The sequence below is a fragment of the Strix uralensis genome, chromosome Z (assembly GCF_047716275.1).
Source record: "Strix uralensis isolate ZFMK-TIS-50842 chromosome Z, bStrUra1, whole genome shotgun sequence".
NCBI classification, from domain to species: Eukaryota; Metazoa; Chordata; class Aves; order Strigiformes; family Strigidae; genus Strix; species Strix uralensis.
The window spans coordinates 14,716,567-14,740,480 of NC_134012.1; the positions used below are offsets into that span (position 1 = coordinate 14,716,567).

The following is a 23,914-nucleotide window of genomic DNA, read 5'->3' on the forward strand; positions in this document are numbered from 1 at the left end:
CGGGAGGAGGCGGTCCGCGGTGGGCAGCGCTGCGGGCGACACCCCCGCCCCGCCCCGCACGGCCCGGCCCGGCCCCCGACCCCGCGGGGCGCCCTGGCACGGCCCGGGGCTGCTTCGCGCCCTGCCGCTGCCGCCGCCGCTGCCGCCGCCCCCGCCCGGCTCGAGGTCGGGAGGCGGCCGGTTGTTCCCCCCCGGGCTGCCCCCTCAAGGGGCGGGCCGGCCCCCTCCTCCGCGAGGGGTGGCCTCGGCGCGGGCAGGGACGGGCCGCCGTCGGGAGAGGCGCGGAGCCAGCGCTCTCCATCCTTGCTGCCGGCGGGCTGCGTGCGGGATGAGCGCGGTGCTGCGGGAAACCCTGCGGCGGCTGCGGCCCCCCCGCCGCGGCGGCCGGCCCGACGCCCTCGCCGCAGCTGCCCTGCGGCCCCTCGGTGGCAGCGCGGGCGCCCAGGGGCGGTGAGTGCGGGCCCGTGGCCCGGGCGGGCGGGCGGGTGAGCGGGAGGGCGGCGCGGACAGAGGAGCCGTGTACGGTCGCGGCTGTCAGCGCGTGGCCTCCGCGCCGCCTCAGGGCGCGGCCCCCGAGGGCGAAGCCGCCTGTCGAGGGCCGTGAGGGGACGGTGGTGCGGGGAACGGGCTCCTTCTGCCCGCCCGCGGTGCTGCAGCTGCCGGTCGGGGTCACCGGGCCGCCGAGACCTCTCCCCGTGGGCAGTAGGTGCCTCTTCCCCCGGCGCCTCGCATTTCTGCATCAAAGCCCAGACCCAGCGCGGGGTGAGGCGCCGACCTGGTGTGGAGAGATCCCTCCTGGTGTCCCTTAGGCCACGTCGATGAGCAAAAATGACCTGTTTTAACTGGCACGAGCAAACGTCGGGGTGAACCTTGTAGTTCACCCGGGGGAAGGTACCCCCTGGATTCTTACCAGGCTCCTGGGTTTGAAAGAAAAGGTTTGTAAAGAGCTGAAAATGGGGTGAGGGAAGCTCAAATTCACTATGTGGAATGAGAAAAGCATGAGAAAAGCCTCTACGGTTGACCTTGTTTGCCACGTACCTCAAAGTTCAGTAGAGAAGCTGGTCCAAGTCTCTCACATCTAGCTGTTAAACGCTTTACTGTTAACTTGCAAAAATTAATATGTAATCTCAAACAAGAACACGTGCAGGTGTGTGGTGCACCAAATACAGAAAACATGTGGTGTCCAGTGCTCCCATTTATTTTACTTCTCATTCATTGCCACATAGTGACTAAGCATGGTGCGTATTCCTCCTGCATTTGTGTTTAAGATGTCATCTTATTTTATAAGATCTCTATTTGTAATACATACAACTACTAGCTGTGATTTCTGAGTGGAGGATGGGTGGAAGACTAGTTACACATTAGAAAGCCTTATGCCAGAGAAGTTGCAAAAGCAGATGTACAAGGAGGGGGGAGATAAAATTGAGTATTGATTAACTGTCCTGAACAGGGAGATACTGTGGTTTCACAGAACCACAGAATCGTCTAGGTTGGAAAAGACCTTGAAGATCATCCAGTCCAACCATTGACCCAACACTGACAGTTCCCAACTACACCATATCCCTAAGCGCTATGTTGACCTACTCTTAAGCACCTCCAGGAATAGGGACTCCACCACCTCCCTGGGCGTTTCAGAGTAGTCTGTACTGCTGCTGTACTAAGAGCAGTCTCACATCCAAAAAAATTGGCTTTTTAGTAACTGGGATAAGTTTCCTGATCAGACTTGCTATTTGGCTGTCTGTGGATGGGGCAGTAGAGAGGAGGATCAGATGAGATGGAGGAGAACGGGGCTGTCTATGGCAGCAGTTCTGGTTTATGCTGGTTTAAAGTGGTTGTGAAAATGCAGTGTGGTATAGTAGCAGCTGTGAGCCATTGACAAAAACCTGTCTATAATGTTTTGACTTCAGCAAAGTAGAACATGTCAAAATAGAACTTGAAAATACATGTTAAATTTCATCGTTGATGAACATATACACTTATGTAGTCTGCTGACACTGGCTTTAGAAATTTAATAAGGAGCCTAAGTAGACATTTTTTAAAGATTTTGTGTTGCATGTACTATAGCACTTTTGAAAAGTCAGGTTTTGACACTGTCATTTGAGGGGTACAGTTTCTTATTTAGAAACAGGATCTACACATAAGGGTATATCGGACAGATAACAGATTTAAAATTGTGAGTGGGAGCAAACTTGCTTTGTTTTTTGTATTACTACTGTTTATGTATATGACTCTTTAAGAGCATTTACTTTAGAAGAAGGTAAGAGTGAACAGCATAGGTTTTTAAGTCAGGTGTGTCTAGACTCCCTATCAGGCACCAAGTTATATTATGAGCAGTAAACAAAAGAGATGAGCAAAAGTGTAATTGTCTTTTTCTAACTGTCTGTAATTTTTTTCTCCCCCAGGAAAGAAACCCCATCTCCTTCCTTGGGGAAAGACAGAGCAGACACAGTGATCATCGGAGGTGGCTGTGTTGGTGTGAGTCTAGCCTATCACTTGGCTAGGGCTGGCTTGAAGGATGTTGTTCTGCTAGAAAAATCTGAGCTCACTGCAGGATCTACTTGGCATGCAGTAAGATGTGTTTTGTTAATCTCTCAGATTAACAACAGTTTGTATATCTAATGGTGGTGTAAGTTTCATTACCTAATATCCCTGACTTTCCAGAGATTAACTATCTTGGTTATTTTATAGATACAAACTTTAGCACTGAGTTCTTTATAGATTGGCTGTATGAGTGTTGAAAAGTTGGTTCAGCTATCCATAGTACGCTTTTCTCATTTGTAAAAATTGGCACAAATACTGTATTTTGAAATTACTGGAAGGTAACTGTTAGTCTCATTACACATTTTTGGCCGTTAACTGGGTTTAGACATTAAACTTTATTTTAACTTGGACTTTTAAAATTTAAGGTTTTATTTCTAAGGTAATCTGCTTTATACTGCAGACTTTATCATTGGAAGTGGTTGCACTGGCATGCATAAACCAGAAATGTGAAATCTGGCATTATTGTATGTGTAATTATTTTTATATATGTGCCATCCTGAAAAAGAGGTGATCAAGAAACAGCATCAGTGTCCAGAGAATATCACTGTCCCAGAAACTGATTCTTACTAGAGACAAGAGCTTTATTTCCTGCCACCATTGACTTTGCACAAAATCTTGAGAGGAGCAAAGCTAACAACTGTGCACTGTGGGGTTTTTTAAGGTGGAATGTTTGCCTGTACTCTAAGGAAGAGAACTGAAAAGACATACATGTAATAATGACAGGGTGGGGATGCCTCCTGTAATAATGCTAATCTCATGGACATACTGGTGCACAACATGCATGTATGTAATTACATAATTTCTATGGCAGTGTTTGGAGTAGGTAGTGTAACTAAATGAAATAAAGCTTGCCACAATAATAGATGCTTTTCCCATTCATTTCCAGCTATGCTAGCTGAAATTGGGAGAATGTTACTCCTGTGTGTAGCAATACAAAAGAGTAAAAACGCAACAGTTTGTTGTCTCTAGAAGTACTATGTTAATGCCATAGAGCATTTATGCAATACTTACAACTGTAGTATCTGAGTGCCTTTCCGGAGCAAATTAAGGAGGATGACTCAGGTGGATTATATTTGATTTGTATTCTCATACTTCTCCCATGGGAGAAGTCTGAAGTTTGAAATGCTTCATCTTAGTGCAGATGTTTTGGTGTTATGAGAGAACAATACTAAAAAATTAAATGTAAAAAAGTCACTGCCTGAAATGTATACGTAGGTTTATACTTAATTGTACTTGCTTTTCAACAAACAAAGCAAAAGAAAACGCATTGTATAGGGTTAGGAAAAAAAAGAAAAAGGTAATTGTGTCTCTTTTAGAAAGTCATACCAAGCGATGCAGTTCAGCAAACACAGCAACACCATGCATAGCGTCAGATCATGCATCTTGTGTGTTGAATCGTAACTATGAAATGCTCAAAGAAATACTTAAGTACATGAGTGAGGCACAGACTGAATTCTATTTACCCAATGCATATACAGAACAGTATGTGTGTAAAAAATTATAAAAATCCCCTAATTGAATAAGAGGCCAAAATCGTGAGTGGAGAGGGTTGTTACTAAATATTTCCTTTGTTCTTGTTGAAAGTCTGGTTCAGATGTTGCTGTACTGTACCACACTTTCCCTCCTTCACCATCCAGTAAGTCCTGCCAGAACTCAGGGTCATGTTTCATACAGATCATATTCCTGCTAGTGTTGCTGCCAAAACTTTCTTCCACTTCCCAGGTCTGAGATAAATTTGGCTGACTTTCATGTGTGTTATTAAAACACCACAGAAAGAGTGCACATTTTTATATTACCAGTAATAAGAAGATATAAATGACAGAGCAAGTGCTGCTCATTTTTATAACCATGACAAAGTAGTGGTTGTTACATGTGTGTAAATTAGGTCAAGACTTAGGCTTGAAGAACTCTTTAAGTTGTACTATTCTGCAGGTTAGATCGTTTGCAATCTCACTGAAGCCCTAGGGACTGAACAAGGCATATATAACTCATTCAGCAAATAGATTTTTTGTGTTGTTACTTTTTTAAAAGGTCTTTCCTAAGAAAATGTTTAGCATATCATTCTGTTATGTGATACTTTTTCTTGCAACATGCAATTGATTTTTCTGCTGACAATAAAGAACAGAACAAGACAAATAAAAACTTGTTATGACTTGGTCAAACTTGCAAGAGCAAGAATATAAGGTGTAACAGTGTTAATAACATTTTCTTCCAGAATGCTAATTTAATAATGGCATTATTATAAAATCTGAAACAGAACAAAACTGATACATGAACATTTCAACACATAAAAATTTCAGCTGTAAAAATGCTTTAAAATTTCTTGTGTCAATTTTCATAGCAAAGTGCCCATTCTTAAAGTTATCTTCCCAGATCATGTTCACCTACATTAACATCTCTGTCTTACAAAAACAGAGCAAAACCTAGAGCAAATCTTCAAATTCAAGAATGGTTCACCCTGAAACTCAGGAAAACAAGGACACACATTGGAAGACCAACTGGGCCAGATAGGGAGCTCATGACTGAGTTTCAGCACAAAAATGCAGTATACAGGAGGTAAAAGCAGGAAGAGGCTGCAAAGAGCCTATTTAGAAAAATTGCCTAGGCATGTGAAGGGGATGTTAGGAAAGCCAAAGCTCCACTAGAGTGAAGACTTGTAAGGAACATTAAAGGCATTCTACTGCTGCGTTAGTAGTAAAAGGCTGAACAAGGAAAATGTGGGACTGTTGCAGAATGAGATGGGTAATTTAGTCACAGTGTACACTAATAAGGCTGAAGTACTCAATGCCTTCTTTGCCTGAGTTTTCACTGGCAAGGTTTCTCAGGCCTCTGTGCTCTGAGCAGGGTTCAAGGAGAAGAGGAACTATCAACAGTGGATGAGGACCAAGCCAGGGATTACTGGAGAACTTGACTCATGCACATACATTGGACCAGACGGGCTGCATCCAAGAGTGCTGCTGATGGCATTGCAAGGCTGCAGATTTATCACCTTTGAGAGACTGTGGAGATTGGTGGAGGTGCCTAATATTTGGAGAAGGGCATATGTATGCATCTTTAAAAAAAAGCCAGAGGGATGAGCAGAGGAGCTAAAGGCCAGCTAACCATACTTTGGTTCTTGGGAAAGTCATGGAGCGAGTCTCAGGTCTGGGCCCATAGAGGAGAAAAAAGGTGATTGGGGACAGTCAGCATAGATTTACCAAGTGTAAATCATGTCTGACCAAACCTGATTTCATTCTGTGATAAAATGACTGAACTTGTAGATGAGGGGAGAGCAGTTGATGTCACTTACCTAGATTTTAGCAAGACTTTAGACACTGTCTCCCATAATGTATTCAACTGAAGATTTTATGGTCTGTATGGCTGCACAACTAGATAGTTAAAAGACTGGATGGTGGGGCTCAGAAGGTAGTGGTTAATGGGTCATACTCTACCCAAAGCCTGGCAGTGGAGTATTGCATGGGCCTGTCTTGGGACCCGTTCTGTTTAATATCTTTTTCACTGATCTGGAGTAGGTGATGAAGCACACGCTCATCAAGTTTGCAGTTAACACCAAACTGGGAGGACCAGTCAGTGCACTCAAGGGCAGGGTTGCCATGCTGAGGGACCTAGACAGGATGGAAGGATGGAAGGACAGGAACTTTATGAAATTTAACAAAGACAAATGCAAAGTTCCATACTTGTGCTGGGAAGTACTGCAGTCTCTGTCCTTGGAGATTTTAAAGACCAAGCTGGAGAAAATCTTGAGCGATCTGATCTGATCTTACAGCTGACCCTGCTTTCAGTATGAGGTTGGGTAGAGACCTCCTGAGGTCCCGTTCAATCTGTTTATTATCATTATTTTGTGATTCTATGATCTTAATTTTTATAAAGTCCAGTCAGGTTATAGTTGTCTCCAAGCTGCTCTCCTGAAATCAGAAACATTCGTTATCTGAAGCCAAAAGCCATCAAATGTGTTTAAAATTCTTTTCTTCCGTTAAAAATGTCAGAGAGATGTTTTAATTCCTGCAATTAAATGCTCTTGAATATATATGGTTTTATAGCTAACTCATAAGTGATTTATGGTTCATTTGGTTCAAAATGACTTTACTAACAGTGACCACTAAAATGGAATTTCGCTACATCTGGAAAATATATTACTACATTTGGAAAAAATAGCAGAAGACTAGAAAATGTTTACATAAATAAGACAGTAAAAATAATATGAGATGACAACATTTGCAGGTACAAGTTAATTATTCATAGGTTATTGTACATGGCTAAAGAAATGTAAACATTTCAATGCCTAATTTATTTCTTTATTCTGTATACACAGAAAAAAAAAGGCCTTAGGACTTATTTTTTAATAAACAAGTTTTAATTACAAGTTCTGCAGTGCAACAGCCCTGGGTTTTAGTCTGAGGTAATTAAAACAGTGTTCACAACAACATAAAAGCACATGTATCAAATGAGATAAAAAATGCATTTAGTCAAATATCTGGTCTCCAGCAGTGTTCAGTATGATGATGATCTGATATGATAGTAAGAAAAGGACAAGCAATATTTTTCCAGACTATTAATTTAGCCCAGGGACTTTCTGAATCCAACATGCTTTGTGTTTAATGTGGTCTTTAGTAGATTTATTTCCCTCTTACAGATTTGTGTGATCACTTTTTAAACTCAGATTGTTGGGGTAATGAACAATGCTAAACATACTTAGGGAACTAGAGCCAAATTTATTAATAAAATGCAACTGAAAAATATACTACCTGTAAATGATTAATTTTGCACTTTATTGGTTTATTTTGGCATTTCAGTCACATAGTAGACTATGATATTGTATATAAACTTTTAAGATACCAGAAAGATAAAGCCTTCACAAAGAAAGGTAGGAAAAACTTTTTAACACCGTGGCTAGCCTAAAGACATACAATCAGTAATGCCAGACAGTTATCATACTCTTGCTCTGAAGATACTGAGTACCTGTCATCTCAGGCAGTGAGTATGATTTATGGTTTTTGACAGAAATGGTGTCTGAGTGTAAGCTATTTGCAAAGAGCAATTTGAAGCTAATTGTTTCTGAAGAAAAATATCCAGCCTTAAATCTGAAGCTGCACCAAGAAAGATGGGTCAGAAGAGGCCATGGTTTAAAAGTAGAAAGGTGTGTGATCTAATTCATGCAATATTTGTTGATATTAATTGCAAAGAACTGTAACATTTAATAGGTGCTTAGCATAATTAAATTAGTTTGAATTAAAATATATCTTTAAATACCACTACATCTTGCTTTTGTTATTCATATGTATACAGTTACTCCACTGGCTTTAAAAGTTAAAGCCCTAAAATATGTAGCACAGAACAGTTAACAAGTTAAAATCAAGAGTAGTTTATGTATATGCATATTAGGAAACTTAAAACTATCAAAACTCTACTATATGTGTTACTTTTCACCTTTATATTTCCTGCTCTTTTTTTCTCAGACTGGCAGTGAACTCAAAGGTGGACTCTGGTGTCTAGCTCCCTTAACTGAAGCAACCTTAATGTACGAAAAAGCTCTATTTTAGTTAGCAAAATATGCATTATATATATATAAAGTATTTAAATCAGTGTAGTTATTTATCTTGAAAATCTAAGGTAATTTTGCATTTCTGTTGTGTTGCTTGAAAGGGTTTTAGTGAGATGTCAAATTCGGGAGATACAAAGACATATGCTTAACTTCAGTAACACTTTATTTCTGTATTTTCTGTATTTTTTTAAGTGCTAAATTTCTGCAGTTATGAATGTAATTAGATTGATGCAGCTGTCTCTATTGTAGGCAGGTGAACAATTTCCTTAATTATAAATAGGCTGTAGTAACTTCTTGATTTTACCTTTGCATCAGCCCAAAAGGGCTTGACAGCTTTCTAAAGTCAGACCTGGTAAAATGATGTGCAAAATACATATAGTAATTTCTTAAACTACTTCTGAAATGCAGCAATTGCTCTTTAACTGCCACATGAGACAACCATTGAGAATATTGACTTCCACTGCACTGCTGTTCACACCCCAGGAAAGTAATAACTCTTGTTAAGATCTGGCCTTTGTGAAGGTTTTGCTTCTCTCCCATCTCCATGTGCAAGAAGGAGAAGATCCTAGTACAGCGCATTTAATCAGTTGTGTGTCTCTTCCAAAAGATTTGAAACAGACAACTGAATAATTTGAAGAAGGAAACCATAGGAGAGAACAACTGCAACAGTATCATGAGTTGACAGAAAGACAGGTGGAAAAACATGTGTGCAGAGAACAAGAATGCCATAAGTAAGGAAAGGATTTTATTTTTATTTTTGTAGCAGTTGCCTCCATCCATGTGTTGCTTTTCTTTACAGTATCTTGACAGTTCTTTTTTGAATGACAGTTGGAAGGACGGAAGGAAAACACTGCATTTCTAATCATATCTCTGTGTTGTTGTTCCTATTTCTTATTTGAGGCTGGTTTAACTACTTATTTCCATCCTGGAATAAACCTGAAGAAAATCCATTCTTATAGTATCAAACTCTATGAAAAGCTGGAAGAAGAGACTGGACAGGTAATCTCCTTAACTTTTAAAAGTCTTAATTCAGATTGATACTAACTTTACTAATAGTCTTACCAAAAAGTTTGAAGTTGGCAAGTTGAATATGTGTGTCTTCCTGACTACCATAAGGCTCCCTTTTTACTGAAATATATTCTCCTGCCTGCATATATGTGCTATAGTTGGGCTTAGTCACTACATGTTTTAGATGGTTTCCCAGATCCCTCTAAAGTTTAACAAAATGGTTTTCAGAAAACATGTCAGAAGCTTAGCAGACTGAGAGTCTACAACTTTAGCTTGATATAGGAGTTAAAATAGTATCAAGGATCTGGAATGAATGGATTGATTATGATACATTCCTGGTTTAAACATGTCCACTTAAAAATTCATATGATATGATGCTGTCTGTACTTGAGAAGATTGCTGCAATTCTTCCCATCCCTTTCAGAGATGTGTTTTTATTTAGTGACTTAAGGAATGGGTATGCAGAAAAACACAGGAGTCATCTTTTTCATCTGGCATCACTCAGCCATACAGATTTCATTTACTAAACTCACACTTGCTTCAGACTGCAGCAGAAATCGCATGATCCTCACTGTAGTAGTCTATAAACTTGATAATTGTAATAAAATGCCTTTTTCTTCTTTCTACTGCTCAGCTAGATAAGATACTACAGCAGATTATCATTATGACTTCCACTAAAAGACTTATTCAGTCCTGTGAATTAACATAGAAAAGGCAAAATAAATAGTGTATACCAGAAAGTGAGCATTCAGTGTCCAGCTATATAAGGTTTTCTACTTTATTGAAAAGACAAAGGAAGACAGATGGTTATTCATTGTGTCAATAAAGGTGCTTAGTCAGTTAAATTCATTCTGCAGCATCTTGATAGAAAATTATGCAGGTGATAGACTTTAATATAAACTATTATATATTTATTTTTGAGATGTATCTGATTCTATTTTTGGAAGTGTATGAGTGCATAAATCCAAATATTTATTAAATCTTAGTAAAAATAACAGTATTATGACATTCAATAAAAGCTTTTTACAACTGTTTTGAAGATAGTATCTATTAAGATAGGAAGTTAATATGATACCTTCTTAAAAAAATTTATTTTCTCTAGGAGTTTACATCTAAGTCCTGTTCCTTCAAGGGCACCTAACTTATTTGAATCTCTTTTCAGTGATGTTAGTGGAATATTTCCTTTAGACTTCCCATAGCATAGGAATATGTATTTATGGAGATAAGTAAAGGTTCTTCCAGTAATTCACTTTTGCTCTTTGTTTTAGGCTGTGGGGTTTCACCAGCCTGGCAGCATCAGAATTGCTTCAACCCCTACTAGGGTGGATGAATTCAAATACCAAATGACTCGTGCTGGTTGGCACCCAACAGAGCAGTACCTAATCACGCCTGAGAAAGTACAAGAGCTATTTCCCTTATTGAACATGGATATGGTAAAGAACCTAATTTTATGAAAAATAACTTCCATTGCAATTAAATATCAGTCTATCAGATATGTAGACATAAGATCTGTTTTCTTTATACAAATTGTACAAAAAATTCTTGGTTTTCAGTGGGAAAAAAAGCATTATAAACTCAAATCACTCACATGCATTTTAGTACATACTGTATGCCAGTGTGCATAGTATTAATTCTAATATGTATAGTATTATAATATTAAATCATTGCAACCTTTTATTGCATGAGAGCACTGAGAAACTTCACTTAGACCATTGTTAAGTTGGATAGCTGTAGTCCTGATATTACTATATGTTTTAAAAATTTGTTTTGATTTGACTTCTTAGTGTTTATTGCATTCAAAAAATTAGTTAATTTTGATAAATTTTAATTTCTTTCATTTTTTGGGATTTTACCTTCACTTAGGTTTTAGCTGGCCTGTATAACCCTGGAGATGGTCATATTGATCCCTATTCTCTCACTATGGCCTTGGCTGCAGGAGCCAGAAAATATGGTGCCCAGTTAAATTACCCTGTCCAGGTGACTAATCTGAACTCCCGATTGGATGGGACATGGGAAGTTGAAACTCCACTTGGACTAATTCAAGCAAACAGAATTGTGAATACTGCAGGTAGGATTTAACATAAGCATTTGTATACTCTTCAGATTTGCAAACTAGCTGACATGGAGCATCTGTGCTGAATTGTGTGTATTACAGGAATAAGTAATACACGTTTTTGAACACTCACTTGGTTTGTGGTAAAATGTACTTTGCACATACTACTTTACAATATTGTGAAAATTTAGCTCTTATGTTAGTTGTCCTTGACTAGGCATTAAAATTATTTCTTTCTGATTTGTCTCCAGCAGTTACTAGTCAGACTGTGTTGTTAGATTTTAGTAGCAGAAGAGACCTTTACTGGTCGTTGTGTAGAAGAGCTACTGTCTGTACATATTGTCCTCTAAAATCTTATGAAAGCTACTTATGAATGGAGATGGAATGTACAAATGAAGTAGAAATGTCTTCACTAGTTTTTCAAAGAGACTGAGGATTTGCAGCAAGTAAGATAACCCTACCTGTTTCGGTATTATCTTTCTCTAAGATTTAACTCTATCTGCATATCCTTGAAACAGAAGATTTTTGTTGCCCTTTGAGTAGTATTTTAAACATGCACTTGGCTTAACAATACATTTTTTCATGTAATAAAAATTACCTAACTCAAAGGAGCTTGTATTTACGTATGCAATTTTTATTCTTCATTGTGTTAGGGAAACCAAACTGATGTTTGTGCTTCAAAGAGCTTTCGGGTAAGAGTCCTTTGGATTTGTGTTTGTTTTCTAAACAAGTGGATACATCTAAAAACCTGTATTCATCTAAACTTCACTTATTTTTATGCTGCTTCATGCAAGTTATAGAAAAATATATTATTGGTGAAACTGTTGGCACCTCCTATTGCGAAGCGTGCCTTCTACATCATAGTAGAAGACTTTCTGTTTTCAGTTGTTTGAAAACATGCTGAATATTTACCATTTGGATGAAATTTTTTCAGACTCTGTCTCAAACTGAATCCTGTCTGCATTTCTAAGGCATTTAGAGTCTTTCATACATCCCATCTCAGTGAATAATCAGGCTTAGTAAGAAGCTATGATGTCTCAAGATGACTTTCTCGCTCAGATGGGACAAGTGAACAGAGAGAGAGCAAGGGTATGTCTTTATAATTCCTTTCTACATCTGTGCAGTGGAAAAGAAGAAATCATCTATTTCTAGTGCAAAGCAGAAAAAATGAAGAAGTTGAGTGAGACAGGGTCTCTTCTTGTTAGTGGGTAGAATAACCATGGCTTACAACTGAAATTATGAGTGAGTTGTACTGGAAGGGCAGTAGACTGGGAGAGTGAAATGCTTGGGAAAGGTGCCTGGAGATGGTTAGTAGTTGGGCAGTGGGCAGCAAGTGGAACACTTGTGTGCTAGACGACTTGCTGAACAAGGAAGCTCAAACTGGGAGGGACTGTGGGGATGACAACAGTGGGAATGTCATCATGGAGAGGGGTAGTGGAAAGGGATCTACATGTTTCGTTAAGGAAACTGGAGCTGGAGCTTTTTGGACAAAAAGATTAGGAAGTATACTTGAGGAATGGTGGTGTGTGAAACTGAGACTGGAAAACTGAGACTGCCTGAGCTGTCTGAGCATGAAAGACTGGTGGAGTAGCAAGGGAGAGGTAGATGGGCATAGATTGGAAGGAAGTGAAGGCAGGTGGGACAGGATTTGACAAGCAAGGAAGACTGAATTGCACACAGAGACAAAATAGCTGAAGAAGGATGTAAGGATGAGTAAGAAAAGTAGAGTTTGAGACAGTGGAAAAGAAGAGCAGGTATGGGACAAGCAGGGATGGGGAACAGAAAAGACTGGGATAGAAAGAAATTTGGAGGGAATGGGATAAAAGGGCTGAACTCATGAGAGGAGTGGCCTCTCTGGGTGGCCTTTTTTCAGTGTCTGGGATGTAGACAGCCCTGTGTTAGATCATTCCAGGCTTTCAGTAAAGACTAAGTGGGAAAATCATTGAAAAGTGTGCTTTCTTATCTTATGCCTCCCATACATAGGTGATCACCAGCTATTAGTATAAGCCTAGCTAAAATACCAGGCATCTGAAAAAGTTCACCTTGAGGATCTAAGCATGTTCATGAGTGCCACATGACATTTTGGAGAGAAAGACAACTAGAAGAGTTCAGTGTGCTTTTTAGAAAGAAAACAACCACACAAACAGGGAAACAAAATTAAAAGAATTTTTCTTAGACAGCAAAGTCTAGAAGATGATAGGCGTCAATATTTGATTGCCTTTGGACTGTCAGTTCATGGCTTTCAGGCATGAATTATGGGACAGCATTCAGCTACAAAATCATAAGCTTTTTTACTAATAGGATCCATATGTCATTTGTTACACAGTATGGATACAGTGGTCTGGAAGTGATCCAAGATTATGTAATGGAAAGACAGCTCTTTTGGCAATCAGACTTCTTATTTAGGCCGTAAACTTCTAGCCACTCATTATTACTAACTATTAGCTCTGCATCATATGGATAAAGTATCACACATGTAGTAATTTACTTATATTTTTGTAGTGTAGTTATCTTTCTTTGGTTTATGTATCAAATTGACATTAGGCAGAGTTTTCTAGTAAATGCTTTTCAAAGTTAATTTGCAAAAATTAGAATGCACCATTGTGAAATTTTCCTAAGTTTTATTTATTTAATAAGGTATTAAATCGACAATATATTTAGTTAATTCTCTTGTGTAGTTAACTGTTCGGCCAAAATTAACATTTGAAGCTCATATTGTTTAATATTCTGGCTAAGTATGTGAAATCAATACTGTATAACACATATCTCTTATAAATGTTCTTTCAGCTAACATTCATTCTTCTTCTCAGCCTTGCCTCATTCCACTACAGACTATGACTGGTATAATTCAGAGTTCATATTTTAGGCTCATATTGCATTACAAGCAGAGAAAAATATATCAGAAGGCTCTCTACATTCTCTCTCCCCCCTCATCCCCCAACTGACATCTGCTGTGGAACTGGAACAAACTAGTTTCAACCAATCTTTAGCTGTTCCTTATGTGAGGTTTCCATTTTGGAAGAAAGCAGATGCCTAATAAATAATCCCTGACATGAACTAACAGATACTGAGTCCGATCAAGTGATTTGCAGCCTATTTATAATGGAATGTTTAATTAAAGTTTGCAAAAATAGTGAATTTAGTTTATATATACAATATGTGTGTGTGTATATAAGCACACATTTGCAGCCACTGTATATACAGCCATTTATATATATGTAGTGATGGAAGATTTTCTTTTTTAAAAACAAGAGATAGTCAGATTACATAGTTCAGCAGATAAGTAATACCACCACTAAATATTTCAGCATCAGATGTTTGCAATCTCTACAATTTAATCTTCACAAATGTCCTAGAGATATAATATATGCCTTCATTTATCGCTACTATGTGTGGTAGGGCTTGACATCTGCTTCCAATTAGAATTTTGTTTCAGAGAACATATTCTTCTTTTTGCCATTTTTGTGTTTGTAATAGCTTTTGCACATGCTTCAAAAACTTTAAACAAAGAAACTGTAGTATTTTTCATTTAGTAAATGTCAGCTGTTGTTATTCTAAGCAATTAAATAGCAGTTATGTGTGATTTTTTTAGTACAATATTTAAGATTTGATTTTGAGCAAACCTAAACTATTTGCCTTTGATTCAAAAGCAATTTAAAATCAGCTGTGTTTGTAATGTACTTCTGCAAACTTAATGGCTAAGAAATTTAGTATTATTTTGAAAGAAACAAAGTTAAGTTTCAAAGACCTAAAATTAAGTCTACCATTTTTATTTTCTTTGAGGAGCTTGAATATGCTTGCTCTCTATATTTTCCCACAGATTCTGTTTTAATGAGTAAGCAAAATAGTGAATTTAATAGGACCGTATCCCTGCAGCATTATTTCTTTTCCAAATATCTCTTTAAGTCCAAGCAATTTTGGCAGGAAAACAGTGCATGATACTAGAGATGGAATTTTCTGCTACTTCACCTTTCCTTCCCCTCTGTGAGTCATTATTCTGCCTTAAAATAGTTTTGTTTGTAGGTGACATGGAAATGCCCAAATCAAAAGAAGTTTAAAGATTGTTAGCCTCCACTTAAATCCATACTTGTATTTGTCATGTGTAATGGAGGAAATCTTTGCAGATGTGCTAGAAATTCAACTTTACTAGAATTTTTTGATTGTTTGCGGTGTAAGGGAGCATAAATCAGGTTTCAGTAGCCTTAAAGGATGTTTTGGATCACTCACTGTATGACACACTGCACAATCTTCCCTGAGCCAATTTAACTGACTTAACATGCGTTCTGTCAGTGAGTCTCCTCCAAGTGGTGAGGTTGCCATTAAGAAGAAAAAGCCTTTCTTTTTTGCAGAGCAACAGATACTGGGGTATTTACTGGGTGGGGGCTTTTAATTGATCAGATCTCTCTATCATGATCCTGGATTTCCTGCTCCCTTGCTTTAGCTGGCTGTCACCAATTGTCAAGTGAGTCACCACAGAAAATGTTTTCCTCTGTAACTTTGCATTTTTAAAAAACATGGGTGTTAAACCCTGAGGCTGGTTTGTAATATTAAATAAGAGACTGACAGGCCTCCTGGTGTGGGGGAATGGTACAAGGCCAGCACAACCCAACTCAGTTTTTGTAATTACCCTGGCTTTAGGCCATGCCAGAGATGAGTATTCCCAACTTAATGTCAGCAAGCAGCACGGGCCAGCTGCTCCCCACAGGACAGGGAGCCAAGTGTGGTAACAAGGCTGCCAGGGCAGAAGCCAAGCCAGGAAGGGCTCCGTCCTACAGGGCACAAGGGAGGGAGCAGGGCAGGCCCAGGCCCAGCAGCTGGGGCTCAGCCCACAGTCCATATCTCCAGACAAGCTTGTGGGGATGAGGCACAGGCAGCTAAGGCCAAGCCCAGAAGTTGATCCACAGGTCAGGAACAGGTCTTGTGACGGTAATCAGGGTCAGATACTGCCCAGTGATCAACAGGCAGGACTATAGAGACAAGACTGGGCTGAGGGCAAGCTGGGAAGTAGTCCACGGATCAGGGTCTGGATCAATGAGGTCCATGGCCAGGCACGGATATAGTTGTGACAGAGCTGTAAACAGGCACACCAACAATCAATCCAGCTTAGACAGGTTCTGAAGGCCCTGAGCTGACCTGAAATGGGGCTCGTGGGCCCATCAGCAGGGGTGTGTGTGGAAGTCCCAGGTGAGGCTGTTCAGGATCATTAATGCCTGTTAGCACCCTCAGGGCCCTGAGAGCTAAATTTTGGCCAGATCTGGGAGGGCATGGTATTGAAGAGAGAGGTAGGAGCATTTGAGTGAGATGAGTAAGCAGCAAGAAGGAAGAAAAGTTTTATGTTAAGCTAGGCAACGTGAGTGTAAGTCCTAGGAGAAGGGGTAGCTGTGTTAGGTAGCAAATCTTGCTGCAGATATTTTTTCATTAACAGTTTGGAGACAGTTAGTTACACAGGAACCAGGCTGACCTGCCTTCTTTTCCTGGGTGCCGTACAACACATAGCCTTTTATTTGGAAGGCCCTGCTACCTCTTCCATTTTGTCTTCCCCCAACCCAGACTCCCTGAAACACCAGCTTCACTGAATATTTCCCCTTCATTGCCACTTCTGATACCTTTGTTCCTTCATCCATAGAGTCAGGAGAGTAGGGCTGAGGGATATTCCAAACTTCCCAGTCAATTTTACCTGTCCAATTCCCAGGTCTGTATGTTCCAACCTCACAGCAGATGTGAGCCATGATGCAGAGCCCAAACTAGTAAGTTTGGCAGTTGAGTGACTTCCACACCTTGACTTTGACACAGGTAACTGACTAAGTGAATGTGTCCTACCAGCTTAATCTTAACAGAGAAGAATTACATCTTCTTTAACTTATGCCTAGTAGTATACATGAAGAAACTTGAGCAGGCTTCTGGGACAGGAAATTGTTGCTTGCATTTTCTGGTCACAGTCTGTATCAGAACTTTTAATTGGATAACTGTGGAAGAGCACAGTGACTACTCACCAATAAAAATATCACAATTAGTTGACTGCTGTGTGAGAGATGCGAGTCATGTGATGCATGTGAAAGAGGAGAGAAACTTAAATTCTTGAGGTTAGCTGGCTCAAAGTACTGCCTTGCTCTATTGGCGTGTTAGGACTTTAATACTTGGGAAAACATACTAGCTCATTTGGTTGATAGTAAGAGGCTAGGTTAACACCTATGATGTGAGCTAATTTATTCTGATTTTTAAGTGTCTCTGACTTTACTAAGACTACATTGCAGACTGACTTTACTGAAACAAACCATGAGGTTTGTGGGACTGTCAAATAATCTGAACTTCTAGAAGTGTAATTTATATTTTACCAACAATATATTTTTGATATCTGTATACTAGAATAATATATGATAGTTTAATTAGGAACAAGGACATGGAATTATAGAGTGAAAATTATGCTGTATAATATGAAAGATAATTTGATAATTAAAAATACGGAAAAAAATTTCTTTCTCACATTCCGTAAAGTGCAGTGCTTCCTACAAATGTTTTACTGTTATTTTCCATTCACTGAAATCAGTGTTTGAATATTTCTAGCTTGTTTCTTGTCATCTTCAGGCTTTTGGGCCCGTGACATAGGCAAGATGATTGGCATGCAGCACCCTCTCATACCTGTTCATCATCAGTATGTTGTGACATCAACTATCCCTGAAGTGAAAGCCCTAAAAACAGAATTGCCTGTGATTCGTGACTTAGAAGGATCATATTATCTAAGGCAAGAAAGGGATGGTCTTTTATTTGGTCCATATGAAAGCGAGGAAAAAATGAAGCTGCAGGACTCATGGGTAACAAATGGAGTCCCACCAGGTAATTAAGAACTAAATTAAAGCACTAGCACACATTTTAATATGTATAAATCCCAGCCTGTCATTATGTGCCTTATGTGATGGAAAATAGAAGTTATTTGAAGTGCACTATTGTAATGCAGAAACTTTTTTTCAAGGAACAGTTGTAACTCCAATGATAAGAGTGAATAGAAATAAAAATGTAAAATAAAAAAAGCCTATTTGAAATAGGCACAAAATACATATCTACAACATAGTCTTACCCTACTCTCTGAACCAGTGGCTGTGTGTTGTGTTGATCCAGTCATCAAATCTGTTGTTATGTAGCCTTTTGCAAACACATAGGGATTTTTCTAAGCTACAGTTCTTTCCAGCATACTGACAGGGTCTCTGGATTTTTGTTGTTCCCCCAGAGATAATGTGGTTGTCAAATAGGAACATGTGTATAGCAAAGGACTGTCTTAGATAAAGTGTTGTGCTTGGATATAAGTGCAACAGCTGTAGATTTGTACAGAATTTTTGTACAAAAAAATCCTAGCTATGTCATACTGCTGCTTATTAAAAAAATATGCTGTGTTATATCTAGGTTCCAGCTTTCCATTCACTTCTAGACAGAAGTTATATTAAGTCAATAGTGTTGCTGTTTTATAAAACCATGACATGTTTCCTAAGGAAGAGCAATCAGCATTGTTGGCCTTTGGATTGCACTGTCATTGCCTCCAGAAAGTGTCAAGTCCCTCTACAGAATGATGTTCAATAATGCTTAAAGCCCAAACTGAAGGGTTAAATATATCCAGGAATTCACTAAATACCATGGAAACTGTAAGCTGACACAGGCAATCTCTATCTTCCTGTCCCCAATTGGTTGGCATATTGAGAAAAATAAGAGTGTCTTATTAACATAGGAGGAAGCTTCTTCGTTTCTGCACTTCCTTTCTACTTCATTGTTGAATTTCTGTGACCTTCGGGTTAAACAAATATGTATAAAGGACAGTATAATTGCAGTGACAATAAACTTGGTCCTGCAGATAACTAGGAATTTATGGATGCCATTTTTCTCATGTAGGATGGCAAAGGCTTGAACATACTCACTGATTAATTCCATGTAAATTTTATATGTGTAGATTACATAACTGTATTTAAAATGTAAGTATTTTCAGTGTAATTAAGTATATAATAAGAGTCAAATATTTGTGCAGGTTTTGGAAAAGAACTTTTTGAGTCTGATTTAGACAGAATTATGGAGCATGTTGAGGCTGCTATGGAAATGGTCCCTGTTCTGAAAAAAGCAGACATCGTAAACACAATTGCGGGTCCCATCACCTATTCTCCAGACATTCTCCCTATGGTGGGACCACATCAGGGTGTCAGAAATTACTGGGTAGCTATTGGTTTCGGGTGAGTAAATTCTTTGTGACAACTTTTGTCTATCATACTGTTAAAATGGCAGTCAGCTCAAGCTTTCCACATTTTTATGGGTTTGGGCGTTGTTTTGCACATATTTTATGTAAAATGTAATTGGAAATAGTCTTAATTACCACTGCCTACATAATAGAAGCTCATCTGTCACTCTTCTTCATAACTCTCACTATTTTTTTCAGTTTGTTTCCTCTTTTTATTCTGGAGGCCAGTATCTGTGACACTTTATGAAGCAGTAATGGGTAGTACTTGGTATTGTCTGTGCAGCAAGTTAAAGTCCTGAAAGTGTTGTGTATTCTACAATACACTTTCCAGTTCATTTTATGTATTGCTTTGAATTACGTTGTGTTCAACAGTTGTTTGGCATATGCAGAAACTGGTGTCACTGAAGTTGGGCAAGAATGAGTGGTACGGGAACAACTTTTAATATGAAGTACTAACTTTTGGGTGAATAGTTTGAAGGCATTTTAAGCAGAAGGCGTTGCTGGCATACTGGGTGACTGTCTGCTCTGGGGGTACAAGCACAGTAATTGTTCTGACTGTTGTAGGTTGAACTGAAAAGTTATGTTGCTGGGTGTTGGGGGAAAGCAAATGAAGATGGCAGTGTGACATCAGAAATGAGTGTTTTACTGCTGTCATTCTCCTGCCCATCATGATATTTTCTTTGAATGTGATTTTCATCTTATGTACTCCGGCCACGCTGAAGTCAGTGGTAAAACTCCTACTGCCTTCTCTTTAATTGTCTTCGTTTGACCACTGATTCAAGATGGATAGAATGAACTGAATACAATTCCAGGCTCATGTTATTGAACACATTCTGTTTACATTGTTTTTCCAATTGCCTAATTTGCTGTTCAAAATCCAGCTCAGCTTTTTCCAGTTGTATTTCAATCCAAACCAAACAAACCCTCAGATCGTAAGATAAGGCAGTATCACTAATGCGGTTTCTGAGGCCCTCAAAAAGGTTTGGTAATTTTGCAATGATTCATTGTGAAAGGTATTCACCTTTGCTGCTTGGATTAAAAAAAAATATTGTTATCTTTTAGTAACATTTGCAGAACTTATAGTTACAAAAGTGGTTTGCCTAGTCCTTGTTCAACAGAAAGACTAAGTTCATTACTCTGCTGCCAGACTTTGGAGCCTGTTTTCCTTCACTGATGTCAATGGGAGCAGAATCAAAGTTCCATATAGGAAAAACTAAAGACCAGTGTTACATGTTTAAGTTTCTTTAAACAATTTATTTCATAAATTTGATTAATCTCTACATGCTTAGACACAGGTCACAATTATGTTGCTGTCATTGGATTGCTTTTTCTGCTTTTCAGGGACTTTTGACTCTGTTCTATGCTTCTGGGTCACTGCAGTGTTTCTACTAGTGTTGTAATTTTTTGTGTGTATTAGCAAATCCTTATCTCATAGTCAACTAGCAGGGACATTGTGACAGAGGACTTAGTGCTGTTAGTTTAGAGGATTTGTATTATCTAAAATTAGCAGCTTGCTAGGCATTTTAATGTGCAAAGAAGTTAATAAGTATAGTTAGTAGAGCTTGTAGCATTGTTTATTATTAAGGTTGCTCAATGCTTCCCATTTTTCAGTTGCTTATAACTTTGAAAATGTTAACAATAGTAGGCTAGAATTTTATTCAAAAAAGTTTAAATCAAAGCAGTGTAACGATTCCAAAGAAGATTGTTGGAAGGTATGTTGTTTTGGGGGTGAAGTCTTGCTTTTGAAAAGCTCTAACCTCCCCATTTTCTGAGAATGAACTTCGCTTTTGGCTGAGGTGACCTTTCTCCCAAAGATATACCTTTGTGCCATTCTTCACAAAATCTATCCATGAGGCCTGTTCACAAGCCTTTATAAATGTTACAGCTCATAAATATATATTGAGACTCAGTAAATCTTGCACTAAGATTCCTGCATTCTATCTGCAGTAGTATTCCACAGCCAGAGACTGAACAGTAGTTTTCCTCCAGAAATGGGATAGAAAAATGACTAAACCTAGGACAAAGACACTAGAAAAGGGACCATGATGTACAGGGACTCAGATTTCCTAGGAAAAAGGCATGGAATGAGTTGAAAATCAGTGAGAAGCAAGGACTCATGTACAGATAAAACACAAGAATAGAACAGGGACAATGTGGAAGATAATCTGGCAGGGATTGAAAGGAGACAAGAAAAACAGAGAAGGGCAGTTCATTAAGGAGATTTTCTTTAAATCCTCATATGAAGACTGAGATTCCTAAACTATACCACTTTTTAACAGCTACTTGTACTATCCTATCATTGCACAGCATGTGTTTCATTCTTGTGCAACAGAACTGCAGTGGACATGTTAATACAATCAGCTCCCCATTATCTGAGGTAATGAGGGATTAGGGCACCGTGCAACATTTAAAATCTCTGATAATGTAGGCTCAGTTATGAGCGCCGTAATCAACTGGTTGTGCAGTCAGTGCTGCAAAGATCTGCGGAGAGCACTCAGTGCAGATGCAGTCCTGTACCTGTAGTAGCAACTCCACAGCGCTGAGCAGCCTCCTGTGCTGTCTTGCCCCTGGCGTTAACCTGGCATCAGCTCAACAGTCTTCAGATGAAGCTAAAAAACTTCATGGTATTTGGTCTGTCGCCACCCAGTCATGCAATGGTCTCTGTTATTGTGTTCCCTTGTGTGTGTGGCTGCAGTGAATGATGCAGGGAGACTTAAACTGGTTAAAACTTCTGGACCTGTTCTTGAAGGTATCATAGCCATAGTCAGAAAACTTATACCCGTGAATAACTAAGAGCTGCCTAGTTAACACCAGCAATGGGTAACCCTTCTGTAGAGCACTTCTGCCACTTGCAGAGTGGCAGTTTACAAGCACTGGTTCTTACTGCATCAGCTGTGGTGATAGAACCTTGTGCTGAGAGTCTGAAGATTTGTGCTGAAGAATAGCCTAAAGGAGTGTGTCTGGCAGACTTACTTCATGTACTCAGCTGTTAGATATTGCTGTTTTATTTAAATAAATAACAGATAAAACCCCACTATATCAAAGTAATCTCATGAATATTATGAAATCAGGCATTCTACAAGTGCCAGAACTAAGTTGTCTCTGTAATCTGAATTCATTCTTCTTATGCATATGCATTAGAATTAAATGATTACATTTTTTTTCATAAGATCCTTGCCTGTTTAATTGAGGACATAGAATTCAGAATGCAGAGCTGATGAGCAGCAATTCAAGTTTATTTTAGCTTTGCTGTTCAGTGTGAGTGTCTGATTTAATAGCTGCATGCTAATCTAAACTTGGTTTTGGACAGACTTAATATTTCTTCAAGGATTTTTCTGTTGTGCTCATTGGAGCATTTCACAAATAACAAAGAATTTATTTTCACATTTTCCCTAGACAGGAAGCTATTTTAACACTTTTTTTTTTTTTTTTAAACATGGCAAACTAATTCACAGAGGCATTAAAATAAAAAGTTTTAAATCACGTGGTATTAATAATTGTCATTAACTGTGTCAGTGTCAAATCTGAGGTGCCTGTAATTTAGCATTACATGGTACTGTTCAGTTGTATGTAGACTGAGTAGCAACATACGCATATCTCAGCACAACAAAGATCCTTGTCCCCAGTTGTCCAGGTAACTTGCAGGAGTACATTTCAGACACAGCTTTTTCCCTATGGAAGTCAAGATGTCAAGCATTTTGAAAGTTAAATTATGTACAAAATATTTAAGTAAGGAAACCTTAAATCTATCACTTCATAACTTTTGAGCATCTACCTTTGCTGTCTGGTGTGGTTCCTTTCAGGAAGGTTTCTAACAAGACATCTTCTCTACAGTCTGATCCTTCACACACTTGTTATGTAGAAACAGGACAGGCTTTTCCTACACATGGTAGCAGAAAATTTCTACATGTTTACTTTGTGAGCATAAGCTTTCTGGAACCAGTTCCCATTGTAGTTGTAGTGGAGAACAGACAAGGTAAACTAGGTGAGAAAAGGCAGCTCTCAAAATCTAGCACCACTGCAAACAAGTCTTCTAGTTTTATCCCCAGTTCCTCTGCATTCCCTGATTTTATGTGGAGCAATATAAAAAGTACTGCTGGTATTTCAGCTTCTTTAAAGCTATCTTGGTAGCATTGCCTCCTGACTTTTGCTGCTGTTGCTCTTGTCCTGTAATGTAAATACTCACTGCAGCTGCTAGAATGTCTCAGTCAGGTTTTCAAATCTGAGTCTGGTTCAATCAAACCTGACTGAAGAAGAAGAGGTACTCTATGACTAGAAAGTGTATTTAATGGATATCAAAAGTTTGAGAACTTTTTTTGTATTAATTGTTAAAGAATTCTAATGTCCCTAGAAAAGACTGTTAAATTCTGAACTTCAGAGAAAGAAAGAGCTTGCTGTAATGTCATGCACTGCAACTGCTGTACGGTACCAATGGAGTTCTGCTGCTGACAGTGGGGCAGTAGAAATATCTGTTAATAAAGTATGTAATCTTGGAAAACAAGACAAAACAGAACAAAAAAAAAAAAAAAACCACGAAAAAGCCAAAAACTAGAAA

At 38.9% G+C, this 23,914-nt stretch overlaps 1 protein-coding gene across 1 annotated transcript in view; it reads left to right on the forward strand.

Moving 5' to 3' along the window:
- The first annotated feature begins 252 nt into the window (after nucleotides 1-252).
- The window catches only part of DMGDH (dimethylglycine dehydrogenase), a 44,202-nt gene continuing 20,540 nt past the window's right edge, over nucleotides 253-23,914 (forward strand). Inside the window, exons 1-7 of the mRNA XM_074855418.1 lie at nucleotides 253-450; nucleotides 2,403-2,568; nucleotides 8,984-9,082; nucleotides 10,360-10,524; nucleotides 10,955-11,159; nucleotides 17,730-17,978; nucleotides 19,156-19,354. Coding sequence (XP_074711519.1) covers nucleotides 329-450; nucleotides 2,403-2,568; nucleotides 8,984-9,082; nucleotides 10,360-10,524; nucleotides 10,955-11,159; nucleotides 17,730-17,978; nucleotides 19,156-19,354 — 1,205 coding nt within the window. The 5' untranslated portion in view covers nucleotides 253-328. The remainder of the gene's footprint in view (nucleotides 451-2,402; nucleotides 2,569-8,983; nucleotides 9,083-10,359; nucleotides 10,525-10,954; nucleotides 11,160-17,729; nucleotides 17,979-19,155; nucleotides 19,355-23,914) is intronic.